This window comes from Elephas maximus, chromosome 2, assembly GCF_024166365.1.
Source record: "Elephas maximus indicus isolate mEleMax1 chromosome 2, mEleMax1 primary haplotype, whole genome shotgun sequence".
In the NCBI taxonomy this organism is placed as follows: domain Eukaryota; kingdom Metazoa; phylum Chordata; class Mammalia; order Proboscidea; family Elephantidae; genus Elephas; species Elephas maximus.
Window position 1 is genome coordinate 225449978 of NC_064820.1, and position 13271 is coordinate 225463248.

The 13271-nt window shown below is 45.1% G+C and overlaps 1 protein-coding gene across 6 annotated transcripts in view; it reads right to left on the reverse strand.

Annotated features, from left to right (window-relative positions):
• Positions 1 to 13271, reverse strand: part of PRDM15 (PR/SET domain 15) — a 125971-nt gene that overhangs the window by 74755 nt on the left and 37945 nt on the right. For all 6 annotated transcript variants that reach the window (XM_049874922.1, XM_049874920.1, XM_049874921.1 and 3 more), the window contains 4 exons: positions 6610 to 6655; positions 5896 to 5989; positions 3225 to 3378; positions 145 to 397 (listed from right to left, as the gene is read on the reverse strand). In XM_049874922.1, coding sequence (XP_049730879.1) covers positions 145 to 397; positions 3225 to 3378; positions 5896 to 5989; positions 6610 to 6646 — 538 coding nt within the window. In that variant the 5' untranslated portion in view covers positions 6647 to 6655. The remainder of the gene's footprint in view (positions 1 to 144; positions 398 to 3224; positions 3379 to 5895; positions 5990 to 6609; positions 6656 to 13271) is intronic.

Below are 13271 nucleotides of genomic sequence, written 5' to 3' on the forward strand. Positions count from 1 at the left end.
AGATCAACAGACCCAAACTGTGTGGCATCACTCAAACCCTGCACTCTCCCACCACAAACAGCTCGCCAACAGCGCTTACTGTATCAGTGTCTAGGAGGGAAGGCTAGCTGTGGGCAGGGAACAAGTACAGTCGGAGCCACGCACCGTGGGCGCCAGCGCAGGCCTGCTTCAGCATGGGCTTGTCCATCTTCTTGGCGTAGAACGCAGCATACCAGACGCGCAGCTCTGTGCCAGGCGGGATGTCCCGTGAGGTGGTGAAGTACACATCGCTGTCCTGCTGGTAGGCTGTCAGGTTCTGGTGCTCATGCTCCACTGCCGGCCGCACCAGCATCATCCAGTTGCAGTCGTCCTCGTTGGAGGTGTCAAAGCAGACGGGGTGTCCATCCTTCTGGAACACCTGAGGGGTGAGCACAGCCCCCGGGGGGGCAAGGAGGAGCTGGGCACGGACCAACCTGTGTCTCCGTGTCAGTGTGTGTAGGAGGGGGTGCTGGGGAATCAATCTAGATGGCACCTCGCCAGGGTCCACATCAGGCTCCTATATGGGGGCTGTTTAGGGTTTATGGTAATTAAGAGGATCACAGGAAGGCCACATGGTTCTGGCTCATCACAGGCAAAAAGGAAGCAGTAGACACAGCAAAAAGTCATTGGCCCATTTGGGCACTGGGACACCTGAATTCTATTCCTGGTCTAGGTAGGAATCCGGACATCTGAGTTCTATTCCTGGTCCAGGCAGGTATCCGGACACCTGAGTTCTTTTATTGGCCCAGATAGGTACCACAACAAAGCTGTTACTGCCGAGTCAATTCTGACTCATAGCGACCCTATAGGACAGAGTAGAACTGCCTCATAGGGTTTCCAAGGAGCAGCTGGTGGATTTGAACTGCCAGCCTTTTGATTAGCATCCATAGCTCTTAACCACTGCGCTACCAGGGCTCCAGGTAGGTACCAGGACATCTGATTTCTATACCTATGTGGGCATCAGGACACCTGAATTCTATTCCTGGTCTAGGTAGGTATCTGGACATCTGAGTTCTAATTCTGGTCCAGGTAGGTATCTGGACACCTGAGTTCTACTCCTGGTCCAGGTAGGTATCTGGACACCAGAGTTCTACTCCTGGTCCAGGTAGGTATCTGGACACCTGAGTTCTACTCCTGGCTTTGTTACACATATGCTCGATGAATTAGCAAAGTTCTTCCGTTTTAAGCTGCTTCCTCACCATAAAACAGAACTATTGCTTTATGGATTCAGGCAGACAGGGAGCAAAAAGAAACATTTACATTTTGTTTTTCGCCAACTCAACAATCTTTACATGTACAATTCGGTGACATTGATTGCATTCATGACGTTGTACAACCATCACTGCTGTTCATTTCCAAATTTTCCCATTACCGTCAACAGAAACTCAGTGCTCCCCAACAATTAAAATATTTTGAAATTCAAATAAACCTGACAATTAGAGGTTTTGTCCCCTATTTTCCAACATAATTATTGCTTCCTAACTGTAGGAAGAAATGTTTTCTATCTCCTGACGCTTTTCCTTTAAGGGCTTCCTACTGGTCCCCAGGGACCCCCGAGTCAGTGTGGAGGACGTACCCCCGCTGGTCTCAGCGCCTGGCTGTGGGGGCACTCTCCGCCTCGGCACACAGGCTGGGCACAGCACCGAGGGAAGTGCGCAAAACAACTCAACACCAGACGCCACCGACCTTCAGAATCGAGTACCAGAAAGACCAAAAAGGGTACAGAGGGCTCTTTTTCCTCCCTCCCTCCCTCCCTCCTTCCCTCCTTCTTCTTCCCTTGTAAGTAAATCGAGTGCCTTTACTTCTCCCTCTTTGCTGAAATTCGCCTGGTCAACTATATTGTCAAAGGACTGCCAAAAACCTGAGTTCATCTATTCCATCTGCCTGTCCTGAAACAAGTGCGTCCCTTTAAGGCTTTCTAAGAAAAGCACACCTCCATCAGGAACTTGGGATAACTAAACAGCCACTCTCATTTGTCTATTTGACAACTATGTTTGAAGACTTGCTCTGCGCCAGGCACTCTTCCGTACGGGTAAGGGGACAGATGTCTCTGGGTGGCACAAACAGTTAAGTGCTCAGCTACTGCCTGAGAGGCTGGCAGTTCAAATTCACCCAGAGGCACCTCAGAAGAAAGTCCTAGCAATCTACTTTCAAAGGATCATAGCCATTGAAAGCTCTACGGAGCACAGTTCTACCCTGAATCACATGGGGTCACCATGAGCTGGAATCTAGGGGGTCAGGGCCGTGAGCAGATCCTGCCCTGCCTTCTTCACGGAGCTTCCAGAGTCTTATTTTATAAGGCCCTGTTGCAATTTACACGCATTTTGTTCTTCCCGATGGTAAAAGAGAGCGGCTGCCTTTTTTCTCTGGTGTGCTTTTTAGAGCTGCCAAATTTTGTCCTATCATCTGGTGTCTCATCCCTGCCTAAGCAAAGCACCTTTCTTTAGAGAGTTTTGAAAAGTACCCACATGCTGCAAAACCAAATAAAACCCAGTGCCATCAAATCGATTCCGACTCACAGCGACCCTATAGAACAGAGTAAAACTGCCCCATAGAGTTTCCAAGGAGCGCCTGGCGGATTCGAACTGCCAACCCTTTGGTTAGCACCCACGGCATTTAACCACTACGCCCCCAGGGTTTCCACACACTGCAAAGGATGTGAAAATAACTATGCTGACGCCCCTGCAAAAAACTACGAAATCGCCACCAAGTGCAACCTGCAGGGTCAACCCGTTGGAAGAGAACTCAAACCAGTATTTTTGACCTAATTCTCCTGCACACATTTTAAATATGCTCTTTTTACCATTCCACAAAGTGGAAAATTACAAAACATCAAGTTAACCTTGATTATCTCTGGGCATGAAAATAAAAAGAGAAACATTTCCTTGGAAATGAAGCAAAACTACAATATTTAGGGACGTTTCCAGAACATTTACCGAAACGCGGGAGTTAACCTTCCTCACTCACAAAGGAGAGGGAAGGGAAGTTACTGCCTAGGGGGCACTGAGTTTGTGTAGCTGGTGGTGGGTTAAGTTGGAAAAAGATTGCGAGAATGGTTGTACAACATGAAAAATGTCATCAACGTCACTGAATTGTACATGTAGAAACTGGTGAATTGGTGACTGTCTGGTTGTGTATATTTTCACTGCAATAAAAACAAAAAAACCATTTCTGGTTCTCACACTCTGGTTGGCACCTGTCTTTACCTTCAGTGGAAATGCCGATTCTTTCTCCCACTTGGCAACTCTCCGAGACTCAAATGGACCAAACTGGGTTCGCTTGACGAGCTGCGTTACAGCGAACACGCCCTCGGTTCCATCTTCCAGCCGTCTGATCTCCAGGTTGGAAGGCAGAGATGACCTAGGCATGGAAACAAATGAGAGAGGCTCGTGCTTCTGTGTCCCTGTTGCTAAAGTGGCTGCTCGCATCCCAGGGCTAACTGAATAAGACAGCCTCAAGGCTTGCTCTCAGTGGCCATGGCAGGTCCTTTGAAATGAAACATTAAAGAGGGATAAGATAAAAGCTTCCCTAATAAGTGGTGGTTCAGTGGTAGAACTCTCACCTTCCACACAGGAGACCCGGGTTCGACTCCCTGCCAACGAACCTCATGGGCAGCCACCATTCGTCTGTCTGTGGAGGCTGTGTGCTGCTGTGATGCTGCATAAGTTTCAGTGGAGCTTCCAGACTAAGCAGATTAGGAAGAAACGCCTAGCAAGCTGCTTTCATGAAATCAGCTAATGAAAACCCCACAGATCTCAATGGTCCGATCTGCAACCCATCATGGGGATAGTGCAGGGCCTGGCCGAGTTTCGCTCCATTGTACACGGGGTTGCCATGAGCCGGGGGTGACTCGACAGCAGCTAATGACAATAACAGCAAGTGCAAAGAAAGGCCTCCTCTATGGCCCCAGCAGAATCTGCCCAGCACACAATGGAGGGGCCATTCGGTGACGGATGCCTTAAGCTCCCTGTCCATCAGATCATTCCAGCACATCTACTCCGGGTGAAGGGTGCTATGGTTCAAACAAGGTGAGGCAGACGCAGTTCTTGCTTTCACAGGTGCACAGTCTAGCCTAGCAGGTAGTACACAGAGTCCTCCATGATCAGCTGCCATGAGGAGAGCACCACAAAGAAAACTCAAAAGGACCACAGGCAGCCCCACGGCTAGAAATCGCCTTCAGCTCAGTTGAACTGGGCCAACAGTTCCATCAAGGAAATGGCCTTTTCAACCAAACTTGGGAATTTTGATCACTGGAAGGCGGAGGAGGGAGCCTCGTGGGCAGAAGACCTCAGCATAAGCCATGGCTCCGGCAGCCCAGGAGCGGCTGGGGAGCAAAGAACTCATTGACGGGGTCAGCAGGGGTCAAGCTAAGAGGGAGAGGCCCAAATCACAGAGCCTGGGACAATGGGGTAAACTGAATTTCAGTGGCAACAGTGAGCCCCTGAAGACTTTTAGGGAGGGAAGAGTTGGTCAGGCCTCAACTTTAGGCAAAAATATCAATCTCAGTCTGGGTAGGATAAATCACAAAGAGAAAAAATAATAAAGAGGCCAAGAAAATCAGTTGAGAGGCTTCTGGAAACAGTACCAGTAAGTTCATAATCTTTTTAAAACCAGCTGCTGTTGAATTGATTCTGACTCATGGCAATGCCATGTGTGTCAGGGTAGAATTGTGCTCCACAGGATTTTCAATGGCTGATCTTTCGGAAGTAGATTGCCAGACCTTTCTTCCAAGGTGCCTCTGGGTGGACTTGAACTTCCAACCTTTTGGTTAGCAGTCAAGCACGTTAACTGTTTGCACCACTCAGGGTCTCCTGTAACCTTTTTAGCATCTTCTATATGCCAAGCACTATCACATATAACAGGCATCTAGGTGGAATAAACAGTTAAGTGTGTTCAATTATCAGCTGAAAGGTTGGCGGTTTGAACCCACCCAGAGGCACCTCAGAAGACAGGCCTGGAGATCTGCTTCCAAAAGATCAGAGCCTTGAAAACCCTATGGAGCAGCCCTACTCTGGCACACAGGGGATCACCATAAGCCACCGTCTATGTCACAGCAACTAACAGCAACAATCACATATGATGGGCACAACAACCTTACAGGTGGCACCATTATCTTCCCACTTTACAGATGAGGCAGTTGAGGTTCAGAGAGGGGAAATGCTTGCCCAGGTTCAAACAGCAGCTAAGTAGCAGGGCTGGGCTGTGACCTCAGAGCCCCTGCTCCGCAGCACCTGGCGAGCCCAGCTCCCTGAGGCAGAACACCAGCTGGGTGGCCCAGTGAGTGTGGAATGGCGGGGCCGACTGTAGAGGCCAGCCGCCGAGCATCCATCACTTGCTCTGCAGCTGTTTGCCCAGAAGCAGCAATGGCTTTGCACTGTTACCTGCACTCTGACCCAGGGCCACACCCAGCCCACCCTGCCCCGTGGCATCCCTTGGTCAGATGGCAGGCCTAGACTTGAAGCATGCAGAAGGTGGAGCAGTGTTTGTTCCTCTGAGTAGTATTAGATAAGTCCTGTGAAGTCACTATTTCACAGTCAACTTATAAGCCAGGCTATTATCACTCAATGAGCAAGTCAACTAAACCCATCCTCCCTGCATGTCAGCCATGCTGCGCCTGAGACAGCTGGCTCCTGAGAACCTGAACCCAACGACAGGCACTCGCATGCCATAGGCAGCAAAGCTGCTCGGTGCACAGTGGATTAGAAACCCTTAATGGCCTCTGGAAGCTGAAAGCAGGTATTTTCCACTCTCATTCTCCAGCTGGGTCTGCTCTTCCTACAGACATGAAGGCGGCCAGGCTATCACAGCAGCTCACTTACAGAAAACCCCATCTTCCAGACAGGAGGGTACAACACACTGCTCACGGCCACCACTCACCTTGCCCGGCTGAGGACAAAAGAGTCCTTGACCATGACCACTGGGCCCAACTCGGGACACTCGGAGTCGTGGTACTGGCTGCAGTCTTCACACCCTGCAAGCAGACATTGGAGCGTTGTTGTTGGATATAGCTGACAACTGTGTGGCACACACAGGGAGGCGCAGATCCCTGCCTGATGGAGGTGATCAATGGCCATGACACAAATGCACATCAAGACCACGGAGGGCTCAGCTGGTAGAGCGAGACGTGCATCATGAAGACCATCCCACCAGGGACCCACAAATAAATAGGACATCTCCCCCAAGGAGAAGAGCCAGCTCAAGGGCTATGGCCCATTTGCAAATGGTACACGGTTACGTCCGTGGCCACCGAGAACAAGTCTCCCCCCAGGAAAAAGGAGAATTAAATTCACCAGCGTCAATCTGCCATCATACAGCCAACACACCACGCTCTTTTCCAACCCTTGGGTTACTTTTCTGAATCAACAGTTACTCCCTGAAAAGGGCCCTTGGCCAGGAGTTCTGAGAAAGATGACCCCATCAAAGCCATGCCTCTGCAACTCATCTCTTGTGTAATAAAGCATGTTTTCTGAAGCAAGAGGAAATCATTTAAAAAAAAAAAAAAGAACCCACAGCTTCTCTGAATTATATAAATGAAATGTGGACATGGCTCGGCTAAAAGCCAGCACACGCAGGCTGCACCCTGGGACTTACAAATAAACATGATTTCCTCGCTCCCGTCCTCTGCCATCTCTGACGCCTGTCGGGAAGGACACAAGAGAACAAGGGTTAGTTACAAGCTGCTGCTCAAGCGAACTTTAAAGGCAATTCCTACCAAAGGCCTCCTACAGCCAGTGCAGGGACCGTTAGCTCGTGCCTTAAAGGACACACGCAGGGGTTGTTCTCTTATTGTGAGGGGGCTTTAAATGTGTTCTCATCCAAAATAATGTGATCTGTTTTTTCAATAAAAGCATTTGATTTGAATGGCCTCATAGTAGAGAGTCTTCATGAACTAAGACTTTCATCTTTTTATATTGGCCATCAGTTGTCGCTTGTAAAATAAATATTTCAGTGGTCGTCGAGTTAACTCCAACTTACAGCAACCCTATGTGTGTCAGAGCTCCGTAGGGTTTTCATGGCTGATTTTTTAGAAGTAGGATGCCAGGCCTTTCTTCCAAGGTGCCTCTGGAAGGACTTGAACCTCCAACCTTTTGGTTAGCAGCTGAGCACATTAACAGTTGAACCACCCAGGGACTCCCAAAATATAGCACCATTTGTTTAGAGAGTCAGTTTTCCTGTTGGGTACTTGAATGCCAGTTCCACACACCCTCCGCCCCCATCCCTTTCCCCTGGAAACTTAAAAAAATGAGAAGCAGATGATGCAAAGTCCAAATGAAAATTCAGATTTGCCGAACATACGTTTTTGTGAGCAGAGAACAGAATTGAAGGCTTCCCTATGGACCACTGAAAGAGCTGAAGGGTAACAGACAGGAAGAGATGGGGATTTTTAATGTGCCCTCACAATTTCCTCCCCCGACCCATAAATGAAGCACGAAAGATTTTATTTTCCTCAACTTCTCTCTGCTGCAGAAGCCTGATCCAAAAAAGAGAACACCCATTTAAGTTAAAAGATGTCTCTCGCACCGTAGCACACTAACTTAGGGCTCCAATGGGGAAACTCTGCCTAGCCTTTCCAAGCTGGCTTGCCCAGCACCACACGAGTGGCTGGTGGCCAGTCTGGGAAAGGGATGGCAGCTGGTCACCGTGGTAGAGGGGAAAGGGAATGAAGAAGCAGAGGAAGGACTGGAGGGGTGTGTGTGGCTCTAATAAGTTGCTGGTGTGCCTCCAGAAGCCTGAGACCCTGTGTACTCCTGGGCAAGAACGCGTTCCACCCACCACTGTGGCTCAACGTCAAGGACCTTTTGCAGTGGACAGCGGGTTCTCAAGAGGCAACTCCAAACTGTGGTTGGGAACGGTGAATGGCGGTGGTTGCACTTGATGAACATATTTAATGTCATTGAACTGCACAAGTGAGGCTTGTTGAAATGGCAAATGTGTGGTTACCTATATATTTACCACACACAAAAAAAAGGTAAAAAAATGTTAAAAACCTGCAGTCAGATCACAACAGAGTATGGAGCCTACAAAGCGGGTCAAAATCTGAGCAAGAGGTTGAAGGGTATTCCCTCTAGTTTTTCTTGCTGTGTAAACTGAATAAATGCACGGGCCCCGGCTAGTGGCTCTCCTCCTGGGTAGTGCTGACTGCAGGAGGCTGGGAAGCAGGCAGCCCTCCGCTGTGTCCCAAAGAAATGCCTCCACCAAGCCAGTCTCCCAGAAGAAAGCCCACTGAGAAAGGTTCTAAAGACGACTACAGGAAGGAAAGCGGACCTGGGTGGTGCAAACAGTTAATACACTCGGCTGCTAGCTAAAAGGCTGGAGGTTTGAGTCCACCCAGGGGCACCTTGGAAGAAAGGCCTGGCAGTCTATTTCCAAAAAACAGCCTTGAAAACCCTATGGAGCACACTTCTACTCGACACACGTGGGGTCATCATCAATCAGAGTCGACTCGAATGCAACTGGCTTTTTTTTTACAGGGACGATATGAAGGAAGGTATTAAAGTATCTTCAAGTTTTAGCCTCTAATCTTACTGCACACTTATTATATACAAATGTCTGCTGTCGTTGTGAGACATCGAGTTGATTCTGACTCATCGCGACCCTACAGGACAGAGCAGCACTGCCCCATAGGATCTCCCTTAGTTAAATGCTTGGCTGCTAACTGAAAGGTTGGTGGTTCAAACCCACCAGCTGCTCCATGGGGGAAAGATGTGGCAGTCTGCTTCCATAAAGATTACAGCCCTGGAATCCCAATGGGGTGGTTATACTCTGCCCTACAGGGTCATTCAGAGTCAGAATTGACTCAGTAGCAGTGGGTTTTAATCTTTATGGGAGAAGATCACCACCAGGGCTATCTGTGTAAATGCCTAAATCTTGGGAATAACATTCTTTGTTAGTAGTGTCCGGTCCCCAACACATGATCTCTAAAATGGTTTTTATAAGCCTGGAAACAGACACCACAGATTCTGCTCTCTTACAAGATCCCTTTAACATTGAACATTCCTTTGCAGAAGGGAAGTCAGTCTCTAGGCTTCTGTGGCAGGTAAGAAATCCCAGAACAAGGGATCATAAAGAGTACTGTTTTAGAGAAAAGCAGAGAGAACAAGAGAAAAACAAAACAAAAAAATGCAGATTCTTGGGCCCCATCCAGACCTACTGAAACACACACTGTGGGGTAGGGCCCAGAAATATGTTTAAACAAGGCCTGCAGCTAAGTCAGATGCAGCTCAAGTCTGAGAAGCACTGCCTCACCCTGAACTTTTAAAAAAATTTCTATTATTACCACTACAATAAAAAAAAAACAAAACTAAATAACCAAAACAAATGGTAATCATAAGACCACAGTAAGATCCCTGGAGGCATTTCTTATTTTCTTTTTGTTTTTCTTCATTTCTCAGCTCTTCATATCTTTCTACTTACCTTCTTTTCCAGTCTACTGAATACCTGGTGCTGTGTGCCATCTCTGCCCCTTCTAAACAGGTTATGGCCCGAGGACTGGGAGCCACTTCGCTAGTGGGATCCCTGGGGGCATTTCTTTTTTAAAAAAATTTTTATTTACTTTTCTTTTTGTTTGTTTTTCTCTATTTCTCAGCTTCTCATCTCTCCACTCCAATGGGAAGCTCCCTCAGCACTTTTTGTTTGTTTGTTTGGCTCCTGTTTCTCTCTCCTCTCTCTTGTCTTTCCCATACCCATCTTAGCTCCACGCATCACAACCTTCCTTCTCGCTCCTGCCTACCTGCACTGTGTGCTGAACATCACACCCCCAAGCAGCACAGACACGGCCTACCGGAACCTGCCCTGCACTGACCCTCGGCCTCCCCTGTCGACCCCAGTACATGCCACAAACAACCCATCCTAGTCCCTTCCCTTTCAGCTGGACCTTCCCTGCTGTACCACAACTGAGCGAATGTCCCTGCCCATTGGACAAGGAGGTGAAAAGTACTGTGACCAGAGACAAGCAAACAACAAAGAATGCACAGTCCAACTGCTCAGTCATAACCAAATAAAAAAGCAGGACAAAACAAACAAATCTATAATCAATAAATGAAGAAAATAACTACTGAATGTCCTGAAGACAGCAGACAATATCAAAACATATAAAAAAGCAGGATAGGATGGTTCTAGTAGGCATCCAAAATCAAACACCAGATGATGTTCCAGTAGAAGAAAAGGCACTACAACTACATAACAGGGAATTCATGCAAAAATGAGAAAAAAAAGGACAAATTTATGGAAAATACAGACAAAAAATGGAAGATTTCAGGAAAATGATACAGGAACAAAATGCCAAAATACATTCACAACTAGAACTCATACAATATCGACAAGTAGAAATCCAAAAGATAAACAAAATTTCAGAAATGGACAGTGTCACAGAAGGCCTGAAGAGTAGGTCTGAAACTATGGAAGACAGGATCAGTGAAATTGAAGACAAAAGCATGCATACAACATTGTTTGAGGAAAAACAAAACAAAACATAGAACGAAGGAAAATGAAGAAACCCTAAGAATTATGTGGGATACAAATAAAACCCAAAATTTTTGAGTGATCAGAGTTCCAGAACAGGGAGAGAAATGGAAAACACAGAGAGGATCATTGAAGACCTGCTGACAGAAAACTTCCCTAATATCATGAATGATAAATAGCTGACCATTCAAGAGACACAAAGAGCCCCATATAGGGTAGACCGCAAAAGAAAATCACCAAGGCATATCATAACTACACTCACCAAAATCAAAGACAAAGAAAGGATCCTGAGAGCAGCTTGAGAAAAATGAAAAGTCACATACAGAGGGAAAACAATAAGACTAAGCTCTGATTACTCAGCAGAAACCATGCAGGCAAGAAGGCAAAGGGATGACATATATAAAACATTGAAAGAAAAAAACTAACAAACAAGAATAATATATCCTCCAAACTCTCATTCAAATATGATGGTGAAATTAGGACATTTCCAGATAAACAGCAATTAAGGGAATATGCAAAAACCAAACTTACATGAATTTATTAAAGGCAGTCCTTCAGTTTGAGAACAAACAACATCAGACAACAGCTTGAATCTAGGATGCAAGATTGTAGCAGCCAGATACCATCCTAGGAAATGAACTTCCAAGGGCTATTCAAAACCAAAAGATTTACAACAGGGGATCAGAGAGGTTAATCTGTCAGAACAACAAGAGAGGGAATAAATGATGTAGGTATAGAACTTTCGAATGGAGAGGAAGGCAAAGCAACACGAAGTAATAACAGACTGGTTCAAACCTATGAAGAAAAGGGTAAATTTCAAGGTAACCACAAAGAAAGTTAACAAACCTACTCATCAAAATAAAGAAGAAAAACACAAAATCTCAATAAAAACAAAATCTACAAAAACAGAAGAAATGAAAAAAAAATCCACAAACGAAAGGAATTCAGAAGAAGAGAGTAAGAGAAACAAAGAAAATATCAGCACCACGAAAAAAGCACTGCAAAAGGACGGCAATAAATTCACACCTATCAATAATTACACTGAACATAAATGGCCTAAATGTATCCATAAAGAGGCAGACAGTGACAGAATGGATTAAAAAACAGGTTCCATCAATATGCCATCTACAAGAAACATATCTTAGAAAGAAAGATGTAAATTTATTAAAAATCAAAGGATGGAAAAATATACATCACGCAAACAGCTACAAAAAAAAAAAAAAGGAGTGGCAACACTAATCTCAGATAAAAATAGACTTTAAAACAAAATCCACCATAAAAGACAAAGAAAGGCACTATATAATGATGAAAGGGATGATCCATAATGAAGACATAGCCACAATAAATATCTACGCACCCAAAGACATGGCTCCAAAATCCACAAAACAAACTGTAACAGCACTGAAAAGAGAAACTGATAGTTCCACAATAATAGTAGGAGACTTCAACACACCACCCTTGGTAAAGGGCAGAACATCTAGAAAGAAATTCAACAAAGATACAGAAGATCTAGAGGACACAATCAGCTAACTTGACCTCAGACATATATAGAACACTCTACCCAACACCTGAAAAGTACACATTCTTTTCCAACTCACATGGAACTTTCTCCAGAATAGACCACATCTTAGGCCACAGAGCAACCCTCAACAAAATCCAAAATACTGAGATAATACAAAGTATCTTCTCTGACCACAACACCAACAAAGTAGAAATTAACAACAGGGAGGGCAAGGAAAAACAAAAATCAATTACATGGAAACTGAGTAAAACCCTGATTAAAAACCACTGCGTAGCAGAATAAATCAGAGATAGAATGAAAAAATTCCTAGAATCAAAAGGGAATGAAAACACATCATCCCAAAACCTCTGAAACACAGCAAAGGCAGTGCTCAGAGGTCAATTTATAGCAATAGATGCACACATCGAAAAAGAAGAAAGGAACAAAATCAAAACACTAGCTACACAATTTGAACAAATAGAGAATAGCAAAAGAAGCCCACAGCCACCAGAAGAAAGGAAATAATAAAGGTCAGAGCAGAAATATACAAAACAGAGAATAGAAAAACAACAGAAAGCAACAAAACCAAAAGCTGGCTCTTTGAAAGGATCAACAAAATCAACAAACCACTGGCCAAACTGACAAAAGAAAAACAGAAGAGGACTCAAATAACCCAAATAAGAAATGAAATGGGGGACATTACAACACATCCAACTGAAATTAAAAGGATCATAATAGAATATTATGAAAAACTATGCTCGAACAAATTTGAAAATCTAGGGGAAATGGACAAATTTCTAGAAACACACTACCTACTCAAACTAATACAAAATGATGTTCAAAATCTGAACAGACCTGTAACGAGATGAGATTGAAAAGATAATTTAAAAAAAAAAAACCTCCCAACAACAAAAAAAACCCTGGCGCAGATGGCTTTACTGAAGAATTCTACCAAACATTCAGAAAAGAGCTTACACCAGTACTACTGAAGCTATTTCAGAACTTAGAAAAGGAAGCGATACTTTCAAAATCATTCTATGATGCCAGCGTAACCCTGATCGAAAAAACAGGCAAAGACACCACACACAAAAAAATTACAGACCAATATCTCTTGTGAATATAGACGCAAAAATTCTCAACAAAATTCTAGCCAAAAGAATTCAGCATCACATCAAAAAAATAATACACCATAACCAAGTGGGATTCTTACCAGGTATGCAAGGATGGTTCAACATTAGAAAATCAATCAATGTAATCCACCACATAAATAAAAGAACCACATGATCATCTC